The 26,047-nt window shown below is 50.6% G+C and overlaps 9 protein-coding genes across 9 annotated transcripts; 3 read left to right on the top strand and 6 right to left on the bottom strand.

Moving 5' to 3' along the window:
• Positions 1 to 3,801: 3,801 nt before the first annotated feature.
• Positions 3,802 to 5,294, bottom strand: COCVIDRAFT_109905 (hypothetical protein; the record flags this gene model as incomplete). The annotated part of the gene is made up of 5 exons (XM_014697135.1): positions 3,802 to 3,876; positions 3,934 to 4,288; positions 4,479 to 4,851; positions 4,917 to 5,008; positions 5,224 to 5,294. The coding sequence occupies 5 exons, from the start codon at positions 5,292 to 5,294 to the stop codon at positions 3,802 to 3,804; spliced, it is 966 nt and encodes a 321-aa protein (XP_014552621.1).
• Positions 5,295 to 6,859: 1,565 nt separating this feature from the next.
• Positions 6,860 to 8,790, bottom strand: COCVIDRAFT_109897 (hypothetical protein; the record flags this gene model as incomplete). The annotated part of the gene is made up of 4 exons (XM_014697134.1): positions 6,860 to 7,321; positions 7,375 to 8,225; positions 8,284 to 8,614; positions 8,707 to 8,790. 4 exons carry the CDS (start codon positions 8,788 to 8,790, stop codon positions 6,860 to 6,862), a joined length of 1,728 nt encoding a protein of 575 aa, XP_014552620.1.
• Positions 8,791 to 9,074: 284 nt separating this feature from the next.
• COCVIDRAFT_19360 (hypothetical protein) lies at positions 9,075 to 10,263 on the top strand (the record flags this gene model as incomplete). The annotated part of the gene is made up of 5 exons (XM_014697107.1): positions 9,075 to 9,259; positions 9,291 to 9,318; positions 9,350 to 9,453; positions 9,604 to 9,788; positions 9,854 to 10,263. The coding sequence occupies 5 exons, from the start codon at positions 9,075 to 9,077 to the stop codon at positions 10,261 to 10,263; spliced, it is 912 nt and encodes a 303-aa protein (XP_014552593.1).
• Positions 10,264 to 11,603: 1,340 nt separating this feature from the next.
• On the bottom strand, positions 11,604 to 12,663 carry COCVIDRAFT_19359 (hypothetical protein; the record flags this gene model as incomplete). The annotated part of the gene is made up of 5 exons (XM_014697106.1): positions 11,604 to 11,820; positions 12,011 to 12,274; positions 12,357 to 12,419; positions 12,501 to 12,581; positions 12,641 to 12,663. The coding sequence occupies 5 exons, from the start codon at positions 12,661 to 12,663 to the stop codon at positions 11,604 to 11,606; spliced, it is 648 nt and encodes a 215-aa protein (XP_014552592.1).
• A 3,526-nt stretch (positions 12,664 to 16,189) lies between these two features.
• COCVIDRAFT_30043 (hypothetical protein) lies at positions 16,190 to 17,817 on the bottom strand (the record flags this gene model as incomplete). The annotated part of the gene is made up of 2 exons (XM_014697133.1): positions 16,190 to 17,610; positions 17,742 to 17,817. The coding sequence occupies 2 exons, from the start codon at positions 17,815 to 17,817 to the stop codon at positions 16,190 to 16,192; spliced, it is 1,497 nt and encodes a 498-aa protein (XP_014552619.1).
• A 283-nt stretch (positions 17,818 to 18,100) lies between these two features.
• COCVIDRAFT_19357 (hypothetical protein) lies at positions 18,101 to 19,194 on the top strand (the record flags this gene model as incomplete). The annotated part of the gene is made up of 4 exons (XM_014697105.1): positions 18,101 to 18,251; positions 18,313 to 18,317; positions 18,370 to 18,471; positions 18,520 to 19,194. The coding sequence occupies 4 exons, from the start codon at positions 18,101 to 18,103 to the stop codon at positions 19,192 to 19,194; spliced, it is 933 nt and encodes a 310-aa protein (XP_014552591.1).
• Positions 19,195 to 19,516: 322 nt separating this feature from the next.
• On the bottom strand, positions 19,517 to 20,530 carry COCVIDRAFT_109785 (hypothetical protein; the record flags this gene model as incomplete). Its single annotated transcript, XM_014697132.1, has 2 exons — positions 19,517 to 20,382; positions 20,467 to 20,530. 2 exons carry the CDS (start codon positions 20,528 to 20,530, stop codon positions 19,517 to 19,519), a joined length of 930 nt encoding a protein of 309 aa, XP_014552618.1.
• A 757-nt stretch (positions 20,531 to 21,287) lies between these two features.
• COCVIDRAFT_30040 (hypothetical protein) lies at positions 21,288 to 23,252 on the bottom strand (the record flags this gene model as incomplete). Its single annotated transcript, XM_014697131.1, has 5 exons — positions 21,288 to 22,584; positions 22,638 to 22,806; positions 22,859 to 22,894; positions 22,946 to 23,008; positions 23,060 to 23,252. 5 exons carry the CDS (start codon positions 23,250 to 23,252, stop codon positions 21,288 to 21,290), a joined length of 1,758 nt encoding a protein of 585 aa, XP_014552617.1.
• A 1,646-nt stretch (positions 23,253 to 24,898) lies between these two features.
• Positions 24,899 to 25,862, top strand: COCVIDRAFT_71000 (glycoside hydrolase family 131 protein; the record flags this gene model as incomplete). The annotated part of the gene is made up of 3 exons (XM_014697130.1): positions 24,899 to 24,986; positions 25,042 to 25,135; positions 25,190 to 25,862. Coding segments are annotated over 3 exons (855 nt in total), but the record flags the coding sequence as incomplete, so codon positions are not given.
• Positions 25,863 to 26,047: the final 185 nt, after the last annotated feature.

Genomic DNA, 26,047 nt, shown 5'->3' with positions numbered 1-26,047 from the left:
GGTGAGGCAAGTTATCATGACTTGAGCTAGCCCGCATACTCCCTAACGACGCGCCAATCCCTCTCCTAAAGAGGCATCGGAAGGCCAGGGTCCCCAATCCATCTGGATCATACTTTTTCAGGGTTTTCCAACTAGATGGTCAGTCGGGGATATATCTTGCGTCGCTTTTTTCTTGTATTGTCGTTGGGTAGCTGCATGCAAGGATGTCATGTCCACCCCATCCCCCCTCCTATTCCCCACTCGAGGCGAGGTGATTAAAGTTGCCTTTCGGGCCGCGCTCTGGGGGTTAGTATGCACGCAAGCGTGTTTTGCATTGCCGCGCAAGGCACGGTAAGGAACACAGGACGCTTCAAGCGCAAATCATTCCATGTGGGTCGTTGATATAGCTGGAGGAGGAAGGGTTTTAGTTGTAGTCGTTGCTAAGGATGATACTAATGTACGGCCGTAAACGGAGGTGGTGGTGAGGACTCGATGCGAGGCGTAGAGAATACAATCGGTGTCCGACGTCAATGCTCTCAAGTGATTACTACTTTCGACAGCGAGGCACCGAATACGGTATCTCGAGACAGGGTACCAATGCATGTGACTACATTCGACATTTGTACTTTGGCCTCTCCCTTTCTGAGGTCACGACACCAGGCAGGATACCCCCGCACAATGCCATGTCCCACCACTTGGGGCTATGCCCCCATTAACCTTTTGCCCATGCTGCAGCCACCGCAATCCAAAATTTCCAGAAATACCGATCAGTCTAGAGTAGGGAAAAACAAAAAAAGCATTCAGAAGACACTGCAAAAATTGAAAGTAAATCTCACAGATTTTCCCTCCCCCCACTTCTTAGACGTTCCACACAGTCTGTGCTTCCTAAGCCCTACTACCTCTACACTCTAATTTTCCCACACACTAAATTACAATCCCCCATAAGTACCAAACTTTAAAACCGTAAACAAACAATAAGATAATCAAGGCCTCCCATTTCGAATCTCGATCTCGATCTCGATCGAGATTGCAATGAAAAATTGGGTGGACGAAAGGGTAAACGCGTACCAAAAGTCCACGCAAAAAAAGGGTCAAACGATTGCGAGATAACAAGTGAAGAACGAGAAAAGGGTCTCTTCAGGGTCCTTTTTTTCCCTTCCTGCAGGGTCTCCAAGGGTCCATTCATCATTCCCGTTCCCGTTCCCGTTGACCCTTAACACAACCACCACAACCACCATCATCATCATCCACATCTTCGTATTCCCCTCCCTCCCTCCCCCCTTTCTTCCTCCGCGATATTTTTCGGACTCTGCGACACACCCCTCCCCCGATCAAACACCGCCGCCGCCGCCGCCGCGAGGTCCGAAATCCCGCAGTCGCCGAAGACAGGAAAAACAACAAAAAACGTCGCAAGGATGAAAACAAGGCCAAGCTAGGAAATAGACTTTTCGTTGACAAAAACTAAGGGCGCAGAGGGAAATGCCGGGATGTGTGGTATATGCAGTACGGGGCTGGTTCGGGCCTCTTCCCCCCACCCCTTCCCCCAGATCGCCGATTGTAACAATGGACTCACGGTGCGGAGGTATTCCTGTGCGTTCTTTGAGGTTTGGGAAGGTTTGAGCCTTTTGCTTTTTTTATAAAAAAAAATCTCCGATGTATGCGAGCGTGGGGGGGAAGTGTACACAGTCGGTTGGAAAGGTTTCGGGGTGCGGGTGTGTGCATGCGGGATGAAAGAAGAATGGTGGGAGTGGATGCGGCCGGGTGAGGAGTTGGGGGAGGCCGCGCTGGATATAGGGGTAAGGTTTGTTGCGGGTAGGTAAATTGGATAGATGTGTATGTATGCATGTATGTATGTATGTACGTGAAATGTGTACATGTATACTAGGTAGATAGATAGTATGGGGGGTTTGCTTACTACGATTCTACTATTACAACGATTATCTCTACTATTACAACAGCTATACTGTGTTGATAGGGGACATAGAGGAAATACGAGGAACAGCTGAAGGGCCAAATGCACCAACTTAGCGCGACGGCAGTTGAGTCGCGGAAGGTGTTCATCGACCGATCACTTTTGAACTTTGTTCCCTTTATCCGATAAACGTCTACCGTTAGCTGTACATTTAGTAAGCGTCCAAGGAGAGATTTACACTTTTCTACACACGGCTTTGCTTTGGAAGTTTGGCACCTCGCGGCACTCGCTAATTCCGTTGTCCTGGTCGTGGTAACGTATGTTAACCAGTGCAGGTGCCTCCTTTTCCCGCACGTCTCTTTTCTAAACTGCTGGGTTGTTGCTGGATGCTGGTGTGAACTCTGTAATACCGGTCAAAAAGGCGCCGATCCTGCAGAGTAGTAACAGAGTTTGGAATATGCGTGCGCACACGCACAACCTTTTGCTTCCCTTACCACATGCGAATTCTTTTTCCCCATCATACGAGTTATGTAGTTTGCTATCCCACCGGATAGATCGGTAAATATCAAAATAGGGTGATACCGGGCAAAAGAGACGTAGTATCTCCCCCCAAATCACTAGGAGCCGACTAAAGTCCATAGCCGAACCCTGGATCCAAACTCTAACGCCTCCAACGCTCTGTGAATGGCAAAAAGACATCCCCCTCCCGAATGCCTTGCCGCACGCCTCAATATCATTACAACGTTCGGTTACATGTAAAGTACCCTCCAGCACCGACTAGCGTGCGCATGTCGACACCCAGCATTGAGGCCCGCGGAGCAACTCACCACAGACCACCACCTAGAAATCATATGCCTATGAAGAAAAAGCGGCGATCATCACCAGTCCGTAACCTTGCGCAAATCCTTGTCTGCACATCCAGCAGTCCCGTAGTCGAGCAAGCATGCATCAGGTGGGTGAGCCCCTCGCCGGAACGGAGCGGTCGATCGTGGTTTGTGCCAACCTGTCGAGCAGTCTGACAATCGCGGAGAAAGACACAAACAGGGGAAAGGGCGATGATGATGTGACTCGCATGATCGTGATTGTCTAGATTTGTTGACAGTCGGGGACATCTCGAGCGCCGGGCATAAAAATGTGCCGGCATTAGTAGCAGGATCGTCTCTAGACCGCCTATGGTACGGTATGTGGACCTGGGGCAAGCTGAGATGAAGATGCACTAAACCAATAAGGCAACCTCCGTGGCGTAGCCTAGTCCTTTCTCTCTGCAACTAGTACTGAATCAAATCGTGTTCTCGATACAAACTGCACTTGTCATTCAATACGAGGTCTGAGGTGCACGCGCTCAACTCTCGTATCTCTATCAGCCATGGCGACATTCACGTCCAGGTTGTCCGTATCTGCACGAACGCCACTCTGACCGGATGCAAGACATATCACGGAGGTACTGCACGTTGCGCAACCCTGATTTGCGCTAGGTCAAGAAGTTTGACGACCATATAAAGTTCGCACTGATGCAGGCTAAAATGACACTAGCCCCATTAGCTCGCATCACATAGCGCAGCGAACGCAGCGAGTGCCTCAGTGTGGCGTCGTCCTCAGCCAACATGTCAAACCGGGTTGACAGCGGAATTGTTTTGAGCACCTGCCACGTGTTTTAGCGAGCAAAATACACGATTAGTCTGCATATTAATTTCACTAATGCAAAGGTAGTGCGACACCACGTGATGTAGCAGTGACTGAACCACTAGTTACGGGATCCTGGCCTGCGATCTGCAGATCATCGTAGTGCCCGTAATATGTCATTAGGAAGAAAGAGCAAAGTCGTGATGGTGACCCTAACGCCAAAACCGCCATGAACGCCGAGATCCGTGTGTTGACTGACCACTGTTGAATGAGTCGTCGTCTCTGTTCTAGTCGACAGGAGCGTGCTTGAAAAGGAAGCTAACACTCTCTCCATTGTGGGTACGTCTGCAAGCCTCGGCAAGCTGTAGTTCATAATTAGACTCTGAATTTAACCGTTCAGCAGATGGTTGGCCACTTACAGTTGGACTGATATCAATGGTTTCGATGCGGTCGCAAAGTTCTTTCTTGTCTTCGTGGGGGACAGTGTTGGTGACAACAATCTTCTTGAGCTTGCTGCCATTGAGAGCTTCAATGGCATTCCCACTGAGGATACCATGTGTGACAATGGCAAGCGCATCCTTGGCACCCTCGGAAATCAGCACGTCTGCTGCTTTGACAAGTGTGCCACAAGTGTCGGCCATGTCATCAACCAAAATTGCCGTCTTGCCGCGTACATCTCCGACCAGCACCATTCGTGAAACTTCGTTGGGGCGAGTTCGCTCCTTGTGAATGAGAGCAAATCCAAGATTTAAGCCGTCTGCTATCGAAGTTGCCCTACCATTGGTCAGCACTGCTATTCACTGGAGTCTAACAAGGGGCAGAAGAAGGAGGGTTTGTTCTTCCCGCCCACATGATGCAGTGGTGTGTTGGTGTATCACACAGTATCCTTGCAAAATGGCTCGCTTAGGTAGTTTGCACCATGAACTGCTTGAGGCTTTCGACGCTAACATCAGGAGTATCTTACCTCTTTGCGCCACCTGCATCTGGGCTGACAATGACACAGTCCTTGACGTCTAGATTCTCGCGGATCCAGCGAAGCGTGCTTGGCTCAGCGTACAGGTTGTCAACAGGGACGTTGAAAAAGCCCTGAATTTGGCTAGCATGGAGGTCCATTGTGATGACATGATTGCAGCCGGCGGTCTGAAGCATGTTCGCCATGAGCTTTGCTGTGATTGGTGCTCGAGACTTGTCTTTCTTGTCTTGACGAGCATAGGGGAAATTTGGAATCACTGCCGTAATGCGACGGGCAGACGCCGTCTTGCAGGCGTTGATCATGATGAGCAGTTCCATCAGAGCATCGTTGATATCGCCTGGTGGCGTGGACTGCAAGATGAAGACTATAACATCGTAAGTTGAGGCTCGCTAGACATGGGTATGCTGCACAAGAAAAAGCAGTCCATACCATCTTCATCTCTCACAGATTCGCCAATGGTCACGGAAGTCTCCTGGTTCGAGTATTGGAGTACGAGAATTTTGGTGAGTTCTATGCCTAGTCTGTGACGACATTAGTGACGCTGCACCAACATGTTTCATCAATGTCGGAGCGTTTTCTTTTTCTTGCTCGCACAGAAGCAAGTCGGATTTAAAAATATATTGCGTCGTTGTTGTTGCATCCATGCCTGATCTGCACTGGTCTCATAGAGATGGCCGCAAGTGTCCACGCCTAGTTGTAGTCCAAGAAGCAGCGGGAAGCAAGAACTTGAACGTACCGATCAGCCACAAGGCGGGCAAGCTCGGGATAGCTGTTGCCGGTCAGCAACTTGATACTGTTAGTAGCCATGGTGGTGGTAATGACGGCGAAAGAGAATGCTGCCGTCTAAGTTATGTCACGTTGTCATCGAAGGCCAAACTTTTTCGCACAAAATGGCGGGCACGGGCCATGCGGAGAAAGGTGCCGCCGAGGGGAGAGCCGGCCATGTGGTCGCGGCCGACGATAGATGAACCCCCGCGATTACAAACCCCGTCGTCCTCAGCAGCATCTCGAAACTTTCAAACCGTGGCAAAATGTATTGCGACCCAATTTACATAACATTCGGTCAGCATTTCCATGGCCATCCGCGTCTGGTGGCTGAAGGGTGTGCCGCTTCGTTGGGCCAAGGCGAGTTTGCCCGCTTTTAGTCTTGTTCTGAAACTCGGGAAGCGGCACACGGCTGCCTCTCTGTTTGCTGGGTGGTGCTCTCTACACCTAGGCCAGGGCCTACGTAGACGTATAAGGTCTTTCCGGAAAACAATCCACATCTGATGTCAGCAGCCATGTGGCAACTATATACGAAGGTAAGCAGGCACGCATGAAAGTTAATGTCAATGCTGTAGGTAAGTGCATAGAATAGCGGTTTTTCTTGCATGTAGTAGCCTAGTAGTCCATGCAAGTTCCCTTTTCGCAGAGTCTCCTTTTTTACAAATTCCTGCCCCACCATATTTCCGTTTTACCGACATTTCCTACAACGTCACGGCGCCGTTGAAACGGGCTATAGCGATTATCTTATAGCCCTTATAGCCAAGGCCTCGAGCCTCATCGTGTTGGGAACGTATTTCAGTGAAACCATCCCGTGCATTATGTACTTACTGCCTGCTATGACTGGCTGTCTCTACAAGCCGGTCATGCGATAAGTATTGCTACAGTTGCTGTCTATCACAAAGAGTTTGGACCTGAGTGGCTGCTGAAATGTGACGAGAAATCGACCTGCCGACGCGATGGTGCTCCTTCCCTGTGACGTCGAAAGGGGGGGCTTTCGGCACGGCGGTGTTTCGTGCCTCGCCTCGAACAGGCACAGCGCCACAAGTGCATGTTTGCATGTTTGACGAGAGGCAATAACGCTTGGCTCACGATGCGTACGATTCTCGATTCATGAACCCATGCGGGGTTGTGGCTCAATACATGTATGGTGTCCCAAAATGACACCCGTCTGCCGTCGTCCAAGCTCCACGCTTCCGCGCCCACAAGCTCCAAACACGAAACAAGCCCCTGACAAACTCGTCGCCATTTTCGAAATGGCAAAGTTAGAGAAAGTATTGATGTGCAAAAGAAAAAAAAAGAACACCAGAATGTATAGAAAGTAATGTGCAAAAGATAATGTGCAAAAAATTGGGTATACATGCCAGCGTGAAGAATGAAGGCGAAACGTTGGCGTGTAAATCTTGCCGCTAAACGTTTGAACAAAAAAGAAAAGAAAAAGTCGAACCAGTCCAACAAGGAGTGAAGAAAGTATTAGGGAGGGTAGTTCCAAAGGCCGTTATGGTACAAACATAGGAAATCGTGTGACGAAAGCGGTATAATTAAGGGTATGCCACCTGCGAGGGAGGCATGATCGAAGGTGCCATTGGGCGGTGTGTAGTGTGCGCGTCCTAGCAAGTTTGTTCACACATCTTGCCGATCGCTTTCTCAATGTCCGAAAATAGGTTGAGAACGTGTCCATCAGCGTAGATCTTGATAGATTCAGTCTCCTTTCGCTGGGATCGCGCAGGGCTATCCATTTTTACAGGACTCCGCGGAGGAGTGGCTTCGGCGACTTGATCACGGGAGCTAGGATCAAGGACGATAGCAGCAGCCACGTGCTCAAGCAGCTTTTGGCGTAAGCGAAGGCGGCGGTTTTCGGCTTGCTCCAGTTTTTGGATGAACTCGTCGATGGACACATCCAACTCGGCTAGCGCCTCTTCTTGCTTGAGTAGGGATTCGCGCGAGAAGATAACTGTTTCTCCACGTCGCAGATAGGCAATCATGCGACCATGAAGCTTCTGGCGACCTGCGCGCAGCGACTTGTAAGTCTTGCGGAGATAATCGCAGCGTTCATCAAGTGCTCGGAGTTCCTGTCATTTTGTTTAGTGCTAGTTCGTCTACACACGGTTTGTAAACAACTCACTCTTGACAACGATGCTACATCACGTTTGTTGAGGACTTCAAAGTTGCCTGCCTGATCGTAGGCTTGCTTATGGAGCAGCCTCTTGTCGGCATCACTGATTCGCCTTGAAGCCTCAGATACGCGCATGCCTTGGGGGAGCTTCCAAGAGTCAGGTATAGCCTCGGGGCCATTGGTTTCAGACATGGCACGCGGGCGGTCTTTTTTGCTGTTACGGCATTTTGGCCGACCTCGGTCCATGATGGATGACTCCGACATGTTGCGGTTGTGAGGAAAGGTTTGTGTAGCCATGGGATCTCTTCTCTCTGTTCGTGGTGAACCTCGGGCTGATGCAGGTGAAGATGCATAAAAGGGATTGGTGAAGGTAGATGGTGGTGTGGGAAGGCCCATGCTGCCGTTTGGCGATCGTCGGAGGTCAATGGCACTCAACGGAGTACCTCCGCCTGAGCTGATCGACGCGGGAGTGGTAAGTTGTGATTTGCTTGCTTTTGAGTTGAGTATCAAGGGGGTGGGAGAGCCCTTGCGCTCGGTAACAGGAGACTTTGGAGGCACTTGGGGCGGAATTTCCCAGTCTTCTTCAACAATGTTGTCCGTCTCAAGTTTGAGCAAAGGCCTAGGTGTCGCACCGGGGCTTAGGATGGGAGAAAGCGGCCTGCCGGAGATGGCGGGCAGTTCTGAAGTAAGCGGAGCGGTAGTGTACTGAGTCTGGACAGGAGAAGGGCCGGTAATGCAATCCATCATGGCATCGCCGAAAGGACCGGAGCGCCAGTTAGTACCGGGAGCACTGCAGGAGCGCTCGTGGCCAAGCACTTCATATGAAGGCTTGCGGAGAGGTGGTCTTCCCGGGATGGTTGCTGAAACCAAACGTCAGCAATTGGACAGACAGCCAAGAGAAGCAGCATTTGGACTTACGTGAATCAAGGGGCATCTCTTGGACGGTTGTCATGGTGCTTCCGAGTTCAGGCACACTGACTTTGCGTCGTCGTGATAGGGAGCCGGTTCGTTGCCAAAAAGGCAGGCTGTTCTCGGAGAGGAGAGCAGTGTCACTGAGCGAAGTCGGGGAGCGGCCAGCAGCAAGGGCAGCGACCCTGTCTGCTGAGTGGCTAGTCTTTGAACCGAGGGCTGGACTCTTTGCTGAGAGCCAAAGTTGGTACTTGGATGGGGCCTGTTGGGTGGGAGGTTGAGAAGACAGTGGTGGACTCTTTGCCTGGGTGGTGGCTGGCGAGAGAGAATCTTGGGGGGCCTGAAGATCTCTGAGTGAGCGAGAGCGCCGGGGCAGGTGGTAATTCATTTGGGATGGGACAGTGGAGGGGCGAGTGGAGCGGGACGACGTACCATTGGGGACGAGGATGTTTCCAGCGTTATATAAACAGAGGTGTGGTCGGGATCGGAGCGCATGCAGTTTGCTATGTGTGTCATGGCAGGCGTTTGAGCGCTGTGGCTCACTTGTCTGAAGTACAAGGTTGGTGAGACTCGGAAGGCGGGCACGTCAAACATGAGGGTTTTCCCTGCATGTAATACATATGTGGTAAAAAAGGCACTGCAGCGGGTTAAGGGTAGGTCGCAGGCGCTAGTAGTGCAGCAACGAACAAGGCCCCTGCTACGGCGCAGTGTACCAATACCAGCGTCCGTGTCTAGGCTGTCGGCGGCGCGTCCCAGGTGGGCCTGGTGGGCGTTGGGATGAAACGAGCACCTAACCTCGCATGTCTGGCGATTCGTGGGGAAGGCTATATCGTCACGCAATTAAGGCCCAGGGTGATCTGCACGATGTGCAGCACGGCACCAGGCACCGCCATCGACCAAAGGCCGTAAGGGCCGTGACAGAGGGCCGTGTCTTTTTTGGAACGAGGCATGTAGTGAAATACGGGCGGATAGGGCCGGGTTGCATGTACGTGCTAAGCAGATGATGGATGGATGAGGGTGCCAGAGTGTACATGGAGTAGCGCAGTAAGTACCAGCCGTAGTACACACTAAGTAGGTATCAGCACCAGCACCAGCACCAGTCCCAGCAGCAGTGGCAGCACGGCCGCCTGCCGCGGTCGACGACGTTGAGCCACTTAGTCAGACTCTTGCAAAGCCGCTGTGTGTGCAGCAGACGACGGACGGTTGCTGCGAGGTGGGGGGGTTGTCGACCAAAGCGGCATGAAAGCCGGCCGACGTGGTGCAAACAGGCTGAGGCAGCTGGCGGCGACCGACCTAGTGGCTCTGACGACAATATGCCGAGGAGACCAGGTCATGGGCTATGGGCAGGCGAGCAAGCGATGCTGCGATGGTCTTGGAGTCGGGAAAGAAGGAAAACATGTGCCCTGTGCTGTGCTCGACGGCCGTGATCGTGTGTCAGTTGGCGTGGGTGGATGGGTGGGTGTATGGGAGAAGGGATGAATGGATGGATGAATTGGGCATATGGAGGCGTGTGTGTGAGTGTGTGAGTATGTGCATGTACATGTGCGTGAGTGTATGTGTGTGTGAATGTGAATGTGAGTGTGTGTGTGTGGTGTGTGGGCGAGTGGCCGTCCTGGGGCACACCCGTTCTGGGACGCCCCTTCCCTCTGGTCGCACGCAGCAGGAGCGTTGGAGGCAGCGGGCTGGGGCTTGGGGGGGGGGGAAGGAGCAATGGTGCGCGCGTCAGGAACGACGAGGCAGGCGTGGGAAGCGAACGTTTTAGCAGGCTTAGCAGGCCAGACAGCCCATGTCTATTGGATGCGGAATCGGGGCCTCGTGGCAATCCCAGCCGGCACCTTGGACGGGGGCATTGCGGCATACCCAGGCACAACCACGACTCGACAAGACTCGACTCGACTCGTCAAGACTACACACGAATTTTCTAGACGGCGCGCAAAGCTTATCGCTGCCCGTCGTGACACCACGCTGCCCGCTCCTCCAAGCTGCTGAGAGCGCTGGAGCCTCGAGCCCGTCGGCGCGGCCACCTGCACGGCATCCTCCTCCATCCTTTAGCCTCTTGGGCGCTGCTCGAGGGCAACTAACTAACCCCACATGCATGCCGTCGTCGTGTATGCAACGGCGAGCCACACACCTCTCCTCACGTGCGACTGATGCTGCTGCACCACCTCCGCCTCCACCGTCCACACACCATTGCCATGTCTCCTGCTGCTGCTGCTGCCGCTCCTGCTCGTATCAACGCACTTAGCAGTCATGTTCACGCCATGGCCATGGCTAATAACAATGTCCGCGATACTCCTCCACTTTCATCTCCAACCGAGCCTGCCCATTCTACTCGACCGGCACCACCCTCATCAAACCTCCCTTTGTCTGCACACTGTACCATCACGTATACAGCAACTCGACCATCGCTTGTCCGCACCCGACTCGCGGCCGGTAAAGACGATCAGTTCCCACCTATACTACAAGCTGGCCTCACATCCTCCTGCATGTCTCTCGTCACCAGCCCCCGCTACCCCCTTTGCGTCTGCTCATGGCCACTTCCCTTCCCAATCAAGCCCCCGGCATGTGGCTTGCCGACTCCGCTGAACGGCTGCATGGGGGTCGCCAGCAGCCAAGCTTTGTGTGGACCCTCGACACTGGTTCCGCCATCTCTAAACTTTGCGCCATGCCACCACCCATGCCTAGCCATCTTTTTGTTGCATGCTCTACACAAGTACATACGTACATACTCTACAAAACAGGAACCCGCCTTGCTTGTGCCTGAGTGCTCTGCAGAACCGGCCCGCACACGCCCCCGCCCAAATCTGTTGCCCGGTTTGATGTGCACTCATGTGCTATAGGCGTAGTACGTACGTATGTACATACTTGCCCACTCGAGTCTTCTCTATCAGTGGGCCCATTGTGGTCATGGGCCAAGCAAATACCTACTCCAACTCTGCTTTGTCTCCGACCTGCCACGCTGGCTCGTGCGGTGGCTGCAAAACCAACACTGTGTGGCCAGGCATCAGCAACCCCCACGAAACATTATGCACTCGCCCTTGCCACCTGTGACTTGCAATGTAACAATCAAACCACTCGTCATCGTCAACGATAAAGCGTCGTCACGTTCATATGTGCTGGACCTATACCTACAGCTTCACTTGCTAATTCCCGCATCCTGTCTGCACGCATGCAGAGCGCTCTCGACGGTCACGCCAAGCAATGCGCGACGCATCCCTCTGGCCAAAGGATTGCGGCACGAGATCCCACAAATATTTTGCGCAAAGTCGACATCATCCGATGTCCGTCTAATCCGGCTAGTGCTTTTCCTGTTCCTTGTCAAAAGCAAATCAGTGCGCGGTTCGTCTTGCTGCTTCCACATGGGCCGGGTCATCTTCCCCGACAAAACGACATCTGGGTTTCATCCCGCCCTCTCTTGACTCTTCTGAGCCGAGCCTGCATCTCGCCACACTCAGTAGGTTCGCAGCAAAGGAACAGCTTTCGTCATGTCCAAACAGCTCGACCACCACGCCAAGCATCATTTCCTGTTCGACTGCCGCCTGATTGCTGATTGTCGTCACATAGGCCTGCATCTGCACCCATGGAGATTATGTACATCCCTCCACTTCTCCACAAGCACATCGCATGGCACCCGTCGAGGGAAAAAATCGCCCTTGGTGATTAAACAGAGCATGCGGAACTACATGCACCGGTCTGGTAGTGGAATTGCATGGCGATGAAACACTACGATGCAAACCTGATTATAAGGGTGTCATGATAGTATGACCATGCGACTTTGAGTGTGTTGAGCCACAAAAATCCACGGTTTATTGGCCGACCTTGTGGGATAACCTGCCCGCCGTGCCAGGTACCCACACACGTGTTGCTATAACGCTCATCCTTTCCACTTGCCACAACTCGCCATCGACTCTGGAAACGATCCGCGATGTCAAGCCGGCCGACTAAATTCATGTTCAAGGTCACGTCGACCGACGTTGGCCCACTTGGAGTAGTGTATACACTACATATGACAGTTGACTATATCATAATACACACAGTACACATGAGTCGGAACCAAGTCCTTTGAGCTTGTGCTCTCCTACCCCTCATTTTGAAGCTGCAGGGGCGCCGTTGATCTGGTTTCGTTGCCACTAGATTTTGCACGCCTATGTACATATGTATGTAGGCATGCAAGGTTACGACTGCAGCGAGACCCAACCACTGTTACTAAAAACCATTGGGCTCACCGCCTCTCCCAAATGTCTGCCAAGATATCTTCTGCCTCATGACCTCGGCCCGACATCCTCTCTGTTGCTGTGATAATGATTCTGTAACGAGCAAGACGTAGATTCACATTGAATATTGCATCTATCCGGTAAAATCGCACTCTGGCCCTCCGTTGACCACCATTGCTGGGCCCTGGTCACATGATTGTTACCAGTAATACACGTTATAAATTGTTTGTCAGGTCTGGCACAGGTTCGGCAGAGGGGACTTTGTCCAGCTGCGATTCTAGATCCCGCAGTTGGTTTCAAGGCATCCACTCCACGTGGTCAGCCAGCCATCATACCCACCATGTCAACGGGAGCCGGCGTGGCGCTTCTTAGAATATCTCAAATCCTTCGTCCGCCAATCTGCGGTATCTGCAGATTGCAGTTTTCACCGACATGAGAAGGAGCTGTGTGTAAGCTAATCGCAGGCTGTAACACACGGGGTGCGGCTTATCGCTTACTATCGCTTACTTATCCCATCGGGTACTGCCGTGCACCTTTATTTCAATCTCTAACCTTCTAACTCCAACCGTCCCATCGCCGGACAAACACGGCTCACACTCCTTCATCTTCCCCACACAGCAAGCCCAAGTGTCGCATCCGCACCGCATGTATATGGTCGTGTCACGACCTTGCGTCGAGGATTCAGCTTGCAGGAATTCAGTCCTTTGCACACTAGCGCCAATCAACCACACGGGTTGATATTGCACAGAATCAAACTATGGAACAGTGTTCATACCCGGATATGCTTTGGTTCCTGTGCTTACACGGTACTTACTCTTCGGAAGCACGCGGTTGCCCGTCCTTGAGCTGACTCCAATTTTCAAAAAGTTCGGCCTTGTTGTGTGCAATCAATCCCACTCGGCCTTAGTATTGGTTGTCACAAGGAGACCCTTGCATATGCAACTAACATCTGGACCACATAGTGAGGCAACTACCGTGCATGCTCGATGGTAGTTGCCGGTTTGTAAATACGAAGATGCTGCTAGCTTGATGGTAATTGGGAATAACTAGAATCACCGATATACGAACGCAAAGCCAGTTTTACTCTACTCCCAAGACACTGCAAAAAATTGGAATTGCACTACTGACAGATTCGTTTTGTAGAAACGGGCCGAAGAGCTAAAGCCTACCGGGCCTGCGGCCTGATCCCTTCCAAAAGAACAAACTATTCAAGGCCGCACAAGAAGGCGCTGCAACGCGCCAGCCTGCCATGGCTTTGGTCTGAAGTTCCAAGGCGTCGAACCGGGAACACCCTGTTCGCCCAGACCTCAAAGCTGCATTATCAGCCTCATTCATCTAAGTATATGAACCAAATAAATGAAGGACATGCCTAATTAGGTGTTCGCACGTTCTACTTTCTCTTTCCCTAAACGTCATGCCTAGATATCAAGTGATTGAAAGCTTTTTCGGCATACGCAGAATACTCTCTCCCTAAGCAAGCAGCAGGTCCTTCTGAAGAGAAAGAAACATTTTACATGGTGTAGTACTAACAAGCCCACACATGTCTGATAGAAGAAACTTTTGCGGCAATCGAGATTCCCCAGCTGTCAAGCCAGAAGGAATCGCTTCACCCCAGTAATTTACACTTTTTCGGCCTTAGCTAAAGTAAAAAGAAAAGTGGAAAAGAAAAGGACCTGTCAGATTGTTTTATGTCCATTGGCTGTTTTTTTGCAAGAACCTAATTGCAACTAAAAACGATGCGGCTGCTAAATTTAAAACTAGGTTGGGCCCGTCATATTTATTCGTGCAAAACGAGGCTTAAGATTGGATGTATGTCTGCACTAATTGCTTATCTTGTTGGTTCGACATTCCACACCGGTAGGTCAACGCGCACGACTGCACCAGCTATCGTGTAGTAAGTCTGTAAGTATACCGCCACATTACCGGACGAGCTTGCGAAATAGGTTTCTTTTCTGGCGGCGACGCCGGGCGTGTCCGTCCAGGCTAATTAGTAAGTGTGTAGCTTGCATCTATGCGCAACAGGAAATACGTGTTTTACATTCTCTCCATCTTTTTCTCTCTTTCTATTCGCCTTGCCTAAATACGAGCAAGTTACACCGATGCAATTATGTAACAGGAGGGTGAAGATAGATGCTGCACGATAAGCGCATGCGCATGCAGATTCACCGTTGAACATACATAACTGACTACACACACACACTTACCAACCACACAAGGCTAAAACCAAAATATACCGGAATCCAAACCTCTTCCGTCTTTCCTGCTGCAGTCCTCCCTACCCCCTCCTTCCCAAACAAAAAGAAAAACCCCCGGCATTCTAACTCTGGGCAACAGCTGGGCAAACTGCGGGGTCCACAACCGCAAACCACACAAACGGACCTCTCCCCTCACATCTCTTCCTTCTCCAACCAGCCAAGTTCCCCCCCAAAAAATAATAATAATAACCCTGACACCTACATATACCTACATAACACCTACATGATCCATACCTGCGCCAATCCTTACCCCTCCCCCCCTTTCCCCCCTTCCAAGTCGCCGACCTTTCGACCATTTTTCGTTCCGTACAATGCACATTTCTGGCCCCCCTCCCCCCGCTCCAAAAAAAAACGCTCCGTGCTTGCATATGTTTGGCATAGAGTAACTTACAACCACTCTGGCGGGGACCCACACGTTGCAGCAATCATTTCCCACGTGCGAAAAGCGCGTGCAGCATGTTCGTGTTTCAGAAAATGGCGTGTGTGTCGAGTCCGAGGTGTGTGTATGTGTACTAGTACGGTAAAAAAGTAGGCAAGGCGGGTTTGCTTTTTTTTGTGGAGCGGGTGGGCTTAGGGATTTTGTTTGTGTTTTAGTCCCCGTGTTGTAACGTGGGAAGGGGGAGAGGGGGGGAAGTGTTAGAGATGGTAAGTTGGTAGTAGTGATGGGTTGTAGGCGCCGAAGGACGCGGGGGGGTTTTTTGCCCGGGGGTTGCCTGGTATTGGGGGAAGGGGAAGCGCGGAAGCGCTGGATGTCGTGTTGCAAGGAGTTATCCTGTTTCTTTTTTGGCGTGTTGGGGAATTTTTCGGTGTGCTTGGGTTGGGCAATGCGGGGTTAGAGGGGAGGGGGGGGGCTACTACTGCTACTTGCCGGTACGGGTACGTAACTCGTGGGTTACGGATAAGAGCCGAACGCCGCATTTTCTCGACTGCCGAGTAGGGGATTTGCCAGTAGGGTGTAAATTGTGTATGATGCAAGCCTCGCCAAGGGCTAGCTCAAACTTTCTTATCTCTTTTTCCTTTTCCTTTTGCGTTGTTTCCGGGGGAGGGGGGGGCTTCTCCGTTGTTCCGAGGGGAAGGCTGGACTCATTTGCTTTTCCCTTCGCTGGTGTCACAGATCAGCACCGCTACGATCACTTTGATTTTTCTGTGTACTGTCGTTTTCTTTTGGAGAAAGATAGTCAGGAACAAGTGTCATGCCCACTTGCCACATGGCAGCCACATTCTCAACGGTTTGGTCCACAACCATGTTTTTTTCCTTTGCTATTACTTTTGGAGTTATAAAAAGATTTAGACTGAGGAACTTTGTTCTATAGAAGCATTTGTGACCCGTTTTCTTTGGGAAAAAGAAGCAAGAAGAGTGGACTATGTTGAACTACAAGACATGTTACACCTAGTCAAACACGAATTCGCCGTTGAGTGTTTCCAAGGCCGTCTTTTCTGCTGCCCCTACCTAAGCTCGACGCCTAAGCGCGCGACAATCAAAGCCCTCAGTCGCTCGTGCATCTCGTTTGTTTCCTTATTGGTAAGTGTGCGCTCCAAGCTGCGGTAGTTGATGCGGTAGCACATGCTCCTGCGCCCCGTCTTGGGGTGCACAAACTCATCTACCAGACGGACGTCTTCGACGAGATCGCCGCAGACTTCGCGTGCAATTTCCATGACATCGTTTTCGTGGAACGAAGGGGTTGATGTTGGGACAGGGGCCGCGGGCGCAGTCGGTGTGCCAGGGGCCGAAGCGCCAGAGGGCGATTCGGGTGACACGACCTGACTTGGTGATGCTGCTGATGTAGGCGGGTGCGTAGCTGCAGCACCGCCAGCAGCGCTTGAACTGCTTCTCAACCAGAAACTAACATCTTTGAAACATTCCGGGTACTTGCTAAAGGGGACGAATGGTGTGATGGATTTCTGCTCGCTGAACTGCGACAGGAAGCGCTCGTCCTTTGACCAGAATAGGCGAATGTCGGGAATAGAGTAGAGGAGCATGGCGATACGTTCGAGACCCAGTCCGAACGCCCATCCTATGCGGTTGGGCACAGAGGCGTTGTTTAGAATAGGTTGAGAGACAATACCGCAACCTAGTACCTCGAGCCAGTCGCCCTGCCAGAAGACTTCTAGTTCCCATGATGGCGAGGTAAAGGGAAAGTAGGCCTCGACCCAGCGCACCTTGAGCGGCTCACCGAAAGTCTCCGCATCTGAAGCGGATTTTGCGGCGTTGAAGATAGTCACCACCATGTCTTCGAGACTGCGTTTGAGGTGTGCGGCAATGGCTTCGACTTCTTCTGGTGAATGGCCTGCCTGTAGTGGGTTGCGTTCCGCATGGTAAGTCGGATTTGGATCTTCAACAGCAATGTCGTGCTTGGGTATCTTTTCTACGTCTTCCCAGATTATATCGGCAAGATTCTTGCCTTCTTTCTCAGCTTGCTGTCGATCCCATGTCCGCGCTCCCTCCATCTGATGGAAAACAGGATAGTGACTTCGATCAATGGCATCTCTCCTGTAAACATCTGCGCTGATGAGGTACCCTTCGCTTTCATTGTTGCGGAATGTGTCGGCTTGGTGAGCAGAAGTGTGTGTTCGTAATACGGTTTCTTTGTTTAGATAGTACGTGTCTGTTCTGCTTCGCCCAATGTGATCCAGTGGAAAACCAAGCGAGTCGAAATTTTGCCCAGTGGTAACAATCGGAAAGAGGTTGTTGTGTGTCTTGTATCCAGGAAACCGAGATTCAATCAACTTCCGTGTGATGGTGAGAGGATGGTCTGGTTGAAGATGTAGACGCCTGGGTATCGCATCGAGAATTGACGAAGGTGTGTTCATCCACTCATCAGTCTTGTATGTTTTCCCTTCTATCTTGACTTCTTTAGGTAATTCTTCTGGAGAGTCTTAGAAAGGTATTTCTTTGTTCCACATCGCTAATGTATTGCATGCATACGTATAGTACAATAGTCCATACTAAAAATAGTTCTTCACATGATAGGAACATACCTGAAGAGTTGTATCTCACGTTGCGCAGCGTAAGTCGAGAGGCCAACTGAGGTCTCCATATCCGCAACGGCACCCCTGAGTATATCTGGCGGCATGTCGCAGCCGAGCATAAAGGTATTCGCATTTTTGCAGTATAGCGATTGTCTTGGTTAGTCGTGCAGCCTGCAAAACCGTACGCGACGCCAAGCCAAGCCAGCTCCGGGCTTAAATCCGAATGCAGGGATGACGTCCGCATGCTGATTTCTCGGTCCCTTAACAACCACCGAACTTTCACGAGCAAATCTTTGTTATAAGGCTGCTGTACGGCTTTGTCCGCTCTACTTCACCCACCCCTGGCCAGATTCACATGCCGCTGCTGCGCAGTGTCTCGCATTCAACATGGCTCAAGCCGCGAAGAGGGTGACTTTACCCGAACTGCGCAAAAGTGAAGATGTAAAGCCTGTCAAGAAAACGCCGATTCATTATCCCTTCTGGTTCGGCGGCAGCGCAAGCTGTTTTGCGACTTTCTTCACCCACCCGCTGGATCTTGGTAAGTCTTTGCGATCTTCTTTCGTATGATATGTGGGGTTTCTGGCTAACAATGGGAATAGTAAAGGTATGTCACACAGGGTCGCATGCGCCTGTTCTTGTTTACTCACAATTTTTAGGTCCGCCTACAAACACAGGCGACTCATGGCGTACGGTTAAACATGGTGCAAATGTTTTCTCATGTTATGAAAACTGATGGTGTACTGGGTCTTTACAAGGGCGTATGCCTTCCCCGCTCAACCTTGACGACAAGTTCTAATAGACTATAGATATCTGCGGCGCAGCTTCGTCAAGGCACATATAGCATGACACGCTTCGGTGTGTACGAATCGCTAAAAGCCCGCATGACAACGACCGATAACAGACCTTCGTTCCTTACACTCGTTGGTATGGCCTCAGTATCAGGCTTTCTTGGTGGCTTTGCTGGAAATCCAGGAGACATCCTGAACGTGCGTATGCAACATGATGCTGCGCTGCCAAAGGAGAAGAGGCGAGGCTACAAAAATGCTATTGACGGTATCATACGCATGTCGCGAGAAGAAGGCGTAGCTAGCCTGTGGAAAGGCGTTTGGCCCAATTCCTCAAGAGCCGTGCTCATGACTGTTGGCCAACTGGCGACCTACGATGGATTCAAGCGTGTCCTGTTGAACTACACACCTCTTCAGGACAATCTCACCACGCATTTCACCGCGTCTTTTCTGGCAGGTTTTGTCGCTACCACGATCTGTTCGCCAGTAGATGTTATCAAGACCAAAGTCATGAGTTCAAGCGAGAATGCAGGCCTTGTCAAAACAGTCTCAGATACGATGAGGGCTGAGGGATTCCGCTGGATGTTCAAGGGCTGGGTACCAAGTTTCATTCGCGTCGGACCGCATACTGTACTCACGTTTCTATTCTTGGAACAACATAAAAAGGTCTACCGCCAGCTCAAGAGGGTAGATTAGAGGGAAGATGTGAAGAAAAAGAAGCTTACAAGAGAGCTGAGGTTGAGCTATAGACAGGTTCACGATACCACATGGGCGGGCGTTTGGCGCGGACAGCATTCTTGCAGCGCTTCACTGTTACTTGTATATAGAGGCAGGTCTCCAGCACATAGAAGGAGGTACCGATACACGACTGGTAATGCATCTCTGGTGGAGTTCGCGAGCAGATTGAGAAGACATTGACATAAGAACAAAATTGCATTCGTTCAAGTCCCTTCAACGATGATCCAGGTCGACTACCACAACCCATTACGATGAGTACATACTTGTACATCTTACTCTCTCAATACCCATGCTTCGCCAACTCCTCCTCTGTATACTCCCACAGCTTCTTCCTCAACCCCTCATCCCTCGCATACTTACTACCACCGTCCTTCTTACCAACCGGTATATAATACGCCCCATTCTCGAGCTGTTCCTTGGGCACTGTCGCACACCATGTGGTATTCAGCGCCCCGCCCTCTGGTCCTCTAAAGTGACCCGGTAAGACCAACCCTATGATCGCATAGACCCACAGCCCAACCTTCAAAAAGATATTGGTGCGCAGCGTGTTGAACAGATCCGTCATAATCACACCTGGGTGCAGCGACACAGACGTGATCTGGGGATAGTGTTCAGCGAGAGCCTTAGCATAGACCAGGTTCGCAAGCTTCGACGAGCCATATCGGCGCACAGTGCTCTGCTGCTCCAGCGCAGCCTGGTCGAAGAGAATGCCCTGGGAAACAGGCATGACGTGTCCGTAGCTGCTCAGGCTGATGATGCGCACATCGGCGCCTGGCAGCTTGGCCGTCTCGAGCATGGTGGGCAGCAGCAGCTTGGTGAGCAGCGCGTGGCCCATGTGGTTTGTGCCAAACTGGATCTCGTAGCCCTCTTTCGTCGTGCTGTACGGCGTCGCCATGATACCCGCGTTGTTGATCAGGATGTCGAGGCGCGACTCGCGGGCCTTGAATGTAGAGGCTGCTTCGGCGATGGACGCGAAGGATGTTAGGTCGAGGGAGAGGTACTCAATGTTGCAGGCGTTGGGCACTGAGGATTTGATCGAGGCAATGGCATCGCGGGCTTTGGACTCGCTGCGGGCGGCGAGGTAAATGCATGCGGGGTTGTGGGCGGCGAGATATGCGATTGTTTGCTTGCCTAGGCCAGCATTGCCTGTGTGGACGCGTTAGGAAGGTTGAGGTTGAGATATTAGTGTCGCTGGGAGCGGCTGCGAAGGAAACGTATATGCGTACGTACCACCAGTCACTAAGATGACTTTGCCCTCCAGGTTCCCAATGTCGGTCGCGGGATTAAAACCCATGGTGATACTTCGTAACGGGTATATGGGTATCGCGTGAAGAAGCTGTGTCCGTATGGCCTTGGAGTGGTGTAGATGTGTTTCCTGCAGTAAGAGCGCGAAAGTGTTGATCTGTTGGATCCGGTGTATCCGAGACGCCGACTGTCGCCGCTACAATGGGCGTTTCCTTAGAATTTAGAGTTTTTGCGGTATTCCCTGGCCCAGCCTACTCGTCGTAGGCCCATGGTAGGAGTACGTCTCATCTCCAATGGGTTGGCGACATGCCGAGGTTGAGAGTGCGCCATGACGTCGTATCCAGGACCCTGTTTCGGTACGAAAGGCCTCGATAGTAGCGCAACGCGCCTACAATCGTGTTCTGGTTCCAATGCACAACCGTACAAGGCCATACTGACGGAAGTCGATGCAGTTTACTCGGAAGTCGTGAAAGAATCGACTGCCCCAATCAGTGCTTACCACGCTGCTGATATGCATGTGGGCGTTCTGGGCAATGCTTCAGCACATTGATTACGTATTGAAAAAGGGATTATTGTTGCTTCGAAGATACGAGGTACTGTTCAGTCTTTAAGTCATATAGCATTTTTGTTTGGTTCCAGAGTATTGATACAGATCATATCATAAATTGCCATACCTCAATAATACATCATCTCAGCCCCCCAAATAGCCCCCACCTCGAGCCAAGCTCAGAAGAATGTTATTCCCCGCCTCCAGTCCGCCTTTGGTATCTGATCCTGGTATCATGAGTATGAATAGTGTCTCTTTATTAGGTATCACCAGTGAGGTCAATCGTTTCACTCATTTGTTCTTTCGTCGGGCGAGAAACAGGCATGCGTCTTTTGGTGTTGGGTTTTGCACGTACCCGGGGAGCAGATGAGTCCAGTGATGAAGGAGCTACTTGTCGTGATAACGCTGGTGCATCAAGGCCAGCTATAACAGGCAACTGTGGAGACACAGGCACAATGACGCCCTTTATCTCTTTCTTTGTATGACTAGGTGTAAAAGCACCGTGATCTTCGGAACGCGCTGGAGCCATTTGGGATGGGTAAGGTGGAAAACTCTCCATTGTTTGCGGCATGACATTGTTACTTGGAAGATTGTTCGAAACGATCGCATCTGCTGGCTTCGAGCCCTTGCGACGTCGTTTCATTGGCGGCATGTTTGAAGATTCGGCTTCAATAGCCGAATTTTGTGGTGACGATGTAGCGTTCGAGAGGGTCTCAGGCGCAGCCCTCTTCTTGAAACCGTCTAGTAATACTTTCGCTGAGATGGAAGACTGAATATTTGATGCCGAGCCCAACACTGTAGACGGGGTCGGTTTTTCTGTAATGTCGTCTTCCACACCACCGCGAATCGCTTGCAAGCCGTCAATGATCTCCCATATGGATTTCCAGACCTGACGATTAAGGCGAAGATCTGAGAAGGACTCGCGAAGCGTTTCGCGGAGTATCCTGATATCTCTTAAAAGAACTTCGTGACCCACTTCTAAGTACATAGAAATCAGGACAGTAACACCAACCATCTCTATAAGTGCAAAAGTTTGAACACCGCGCAGATATTTATTCGCGTTAGTGAAGATATCGGGATCCAGCTCTACAAGCTCGCTAAAGGTTTTCCAGACGGCTGCAAGATGAGATTTTGTAGCATCAGTGACTGATGACGAATTATCTAGCAGTTTAGGGACTGCGTTGTAGGCTGCCTCGAAGACTGGAATTCCGCTTCCATTTGTTGCACGTGAACTCCTGACTTCAATAATCTGACTAAAACAGGCCATGGTGATTTGGAAATCCTTTGCGCGACTTCGGTCTTTCATCAACTCGTAGATGACGGGGAAATCTTGTACGAAGAGCTTTGCTAGTTCCTGCCATGGTCCCGATTTTGCTCGTATCTTCTCGGCTGCACTAAGCTGGACACCCATCTGAACTCTGGCAAACAAGTCCTCCTCTTGCTCCTGGGTCAACTCTGCGAACTGGAAGGTAACAAAGTCTTTCTCTAGAAAGAATTTCTGGGTCTTTAGCGGGAGTAAGCGTTTGCGCTTAGTGCCTGGAGCCTCGCAAAACCACCTTGCAATGTTGGTGAGCATGCCTAAGTGGTGACAGATCTCAAAGAAACTCACCATTTCTCTCCCTGGTGGTCATGGCAAGGAATCATTCCTTTCGCAAAAGCTCTCACAGAAGACAGACGCTGCTTCCCATCGACACACACAAAGGTGGCATGTGTTTGTCCAGTGCTTGAGATACGATCCGTCTTTTTGTTCAGAATGATCGGAGGGATGTAGTAGTTTTCTGCAGGGTTAGCCAGACTAGATGGAAGGGACATAGGAGAGGTGTGAATTACCCATCAACGAGTTTATCAAGCCAGTCATGCGATCCGCTGAATAGAGTTAGTAGAATCGCAATAGCAGTCGACTCGTGTTATCCTTACCTGTCCAAACAACCTCCCGCTGATATTCCGGGTCAACATCGATGGTGCCATCTTCGAGCTCCTCTAGTCTTTATCAGCACCCCCTAGTAAAGCCTCTCTAAGCTCTTCTCTTACTTATCAGACTCGCCATGTTTCGCATGTGAACGTTCGGGTGCGGCAGTTGTGGTCGCGGCTTGTAAGTGCTCGAATCATCTTCCTCATTCTGCGCGACAATGTCGCTATTGTTTTCGTCTTTCACAACGGACTGAGGCGCGACGGCTTTTTTAGTGCGCCTATTGATCAGGCCAGTCGTGCTTTTGGTTTTCATGCTGATGAGATCAATTCATGTTTGTGTGACGTAGAATATAGGTCTGGAGGTGACTAGGTTAGAGTGGGACTTATCTGGGAAGGAGCTAACCCTGGTTGACGCTAGTCTATCACCCACATTCAGCGGGTAAAGGAACAGTAGTATCGACAGTCGGCAGCACTGAGTATTTCAGCTGCACTAACTGAAAGTGTTATATCGCAAGTTCTGAACCTAAAAGACCTATTTTTCTTCCCTTGCAACCAAAGCTCACATCTAGGAGTTCCTATGAAATATCGACCATTGTTGTGCACAGTCTTAGTATAGATGAAAGAAGTGTTATGTAGGGTTCGCCGAGACTAGTCGACTTGTATCTATCGGAGCTAAGCACTGTGTTGCATGTTACCCATGGTAATCGCGCTAGCGTTCTTCTCCGCGGACGTAACAAGGCGCAATACGTAGTAGGCCTGTTAGGCCCGATAGAGTTCGTCTGTCAGTGATATGATAGCCGCTCTAACTAGCCACCTCTATGAACTCGAAGTGTCTTTGTTTCAATCATCTTTGCGCAATCGTCCCTTCAGTGTCGTCCCCTAAACGTCGAGAGGGCTCATGGAATTTGTATTTGGAACGATTAATTTAACTTCCCAAACATCAATTGAGCATGGCCGTCTCGACATTATCAGCTCAGCTTTGCCTTGCCCATAGGCTGTGATTGGAGTATAAGGAGTTTTGCATCCTCTAGACTCTCGGTCGTAACATGAAGGGAAGAACAACAATAAAAATAGGGCTGATGGAGGTATGGTGCATCGCGTAGGTGGCACTTCTGGTCGTCAGGTAGAAATGGTGTTCTTCTTCCAATAGAACACACTGTTAGATCTGATCATTGTCGTGACGATGATGGACGGCTTGATTCTCTTGCTAGTAGCGCGCTGCCGAAATGCGGGGCGAGGAAGTGCATATTTAATGAGTCTGTCGACGACACTGGCAAACACAGTGCAGCGTGTGGGGCATTTCCAACCTATACGTATTAGTAAATGTATTAGAATAGTACAGAGGTGGCTCCCAAAAGTTATTGCTAACAGGGATACACTGTATTACTACCGAAATACTAGCGAAGCTTATGCTGATCTGTCCCGCCACCCCTCCTTATACTTATCACTACTACTAAGTCGGATTATTTCTTTAACATGATATAGAATCCTCTCTATCTAACTCTGTATGAGCAGGACCTGTTGTAAATCTTCCTCAAGCAGGTATCTAGTCCCCCCACATCGTGCACGATCAAGTATCTTTACCAGCCACAACATCAGTCAGTACGGGAACTCTTTATGCATGCATTGCTTCATGAAACATCGGCAAATTACGGCCAATCTGGCGAGCGAGCCGTCGGTCCGAAATGGAAAATGGAATCCCCGCATCATTCCCGTCATTTCAAGGATGCAAGCTCAACAAAACTATGTTAAGTCCGACGCTCATGCATATATAACGACATGGAAGCATACGAATGCTATCGCACTTCAAGATTCCTATTGTATTTTATGGTGGTTCACCTTTGATCGCGAGTATATGTCTCCAAGATGAAGCTTATCCAGTCCTGTTTCGCAGGACTTCTGACTGGGCTTCCTTCTGCCCTGTCCCTCCCGCTTGATGCCCTAAGTTGCCCCTTGACTTTTGACGGTCGAATTCCCCAGAATTTCACCGGAGACACATTCGAAACTGCGAAGAGTCCTTTCAATCCTAAATATGTTCTAGGGCAGAGTAAGATATCTGAGCTACTATGGTTTGTGCCCACTAACATGTTCAACTCTCTCAGACCAGACATGGAGGGAAGTAATATCATTTCCCGACGTGGAGCCATCGATATTTGATCAAGTAGCTGGAACAAAACCCATCGAGGTAGAGATAACGTAAATCACCTCACCTGTTACTATCGTAACTACCGCTTGATAACGTATATATAGTGACCGGTCCGTCTTCGCATCGTCCTCCGAAGGCCGCGAGACCGCACTCCGCCGAGCTGAGCTACTCGTGAATGGAAAAAACCAGACTGTCTCTGGCAAAGTCACATGGCTTTTCTCTATGCGAACTTCACCATATGCTCTTAATCTCTCACACGAGTATCTTCTCGCTTTCCATGAAGCCCAGGACTTCCAGGCAGATTTCTGGTCTCTTAAAGTCGGACTACCGATGCAGGAAACTCTTCGTGGGCCGAACTACACAGGTGGAGGTGATGACCTGGCAGCATATGGCGAGAATATTGGATTCATACACCCCGATGTCACCAGTTCGATGTTGAAGACCGGCAGCGTCATCTATCTTCAGGGCTGGAAATGGGCCAAGAAAGTCCAAACATATTTCATGGCGCCCTTCGATTCAGACATCTGGCACAACTTTGGGCTGTACCTCGACTTTGACAACAACCAGATGCAAGTTGCTTATTCAACCGGAAATCATGAGTTGAAAATAGTGACGCCCTTGTTGGCAAACAACATATCTGGAAAGGCTCCTACTACTCTGGGCGAGACACACTGGGGCTTGCAGAAGAGGCCAGTTGGTGCGAATATCAACAACTTCCTTTTCGAGGGCTTGCAGCCCCACGGTATTCGGGAACGATTGGCCATCGGGGGGATTTTGCAGGTGCGCGGGAGCTTGGAGGATTGTTCTAAGGTCCAGCCCGTTTAACAAAAAGGAAACTGGTCCACACAAGAAGCCAAATGCAACGTTTGAAACAATGCCATTGGAGTTCTTTGTAAGAAGTTTTGTGAGCTCTAATTTATCAGCGATATCTACCTGCCTACTCTTTGCACTGACGATGTTTC

This window comes from Bipolaris victoriae, assembly GCF_000527765.1.
Source record: "Bipolaris victoriae FI3 unplaced genomic scaffold scaffold_105, whole genome shotgun sequence".
Classification (NCBI taxonomy): domain Eukaryota; kingdom Fungi; phylum Ascomycota; class Dothideomycetes; order Pleosporales; family Pleosporaceae; genus Bipolaris; species Bipolaris victoriae.
This window is presented reverse-complemented; position numbering and strand designations above follow the sequence as displayed.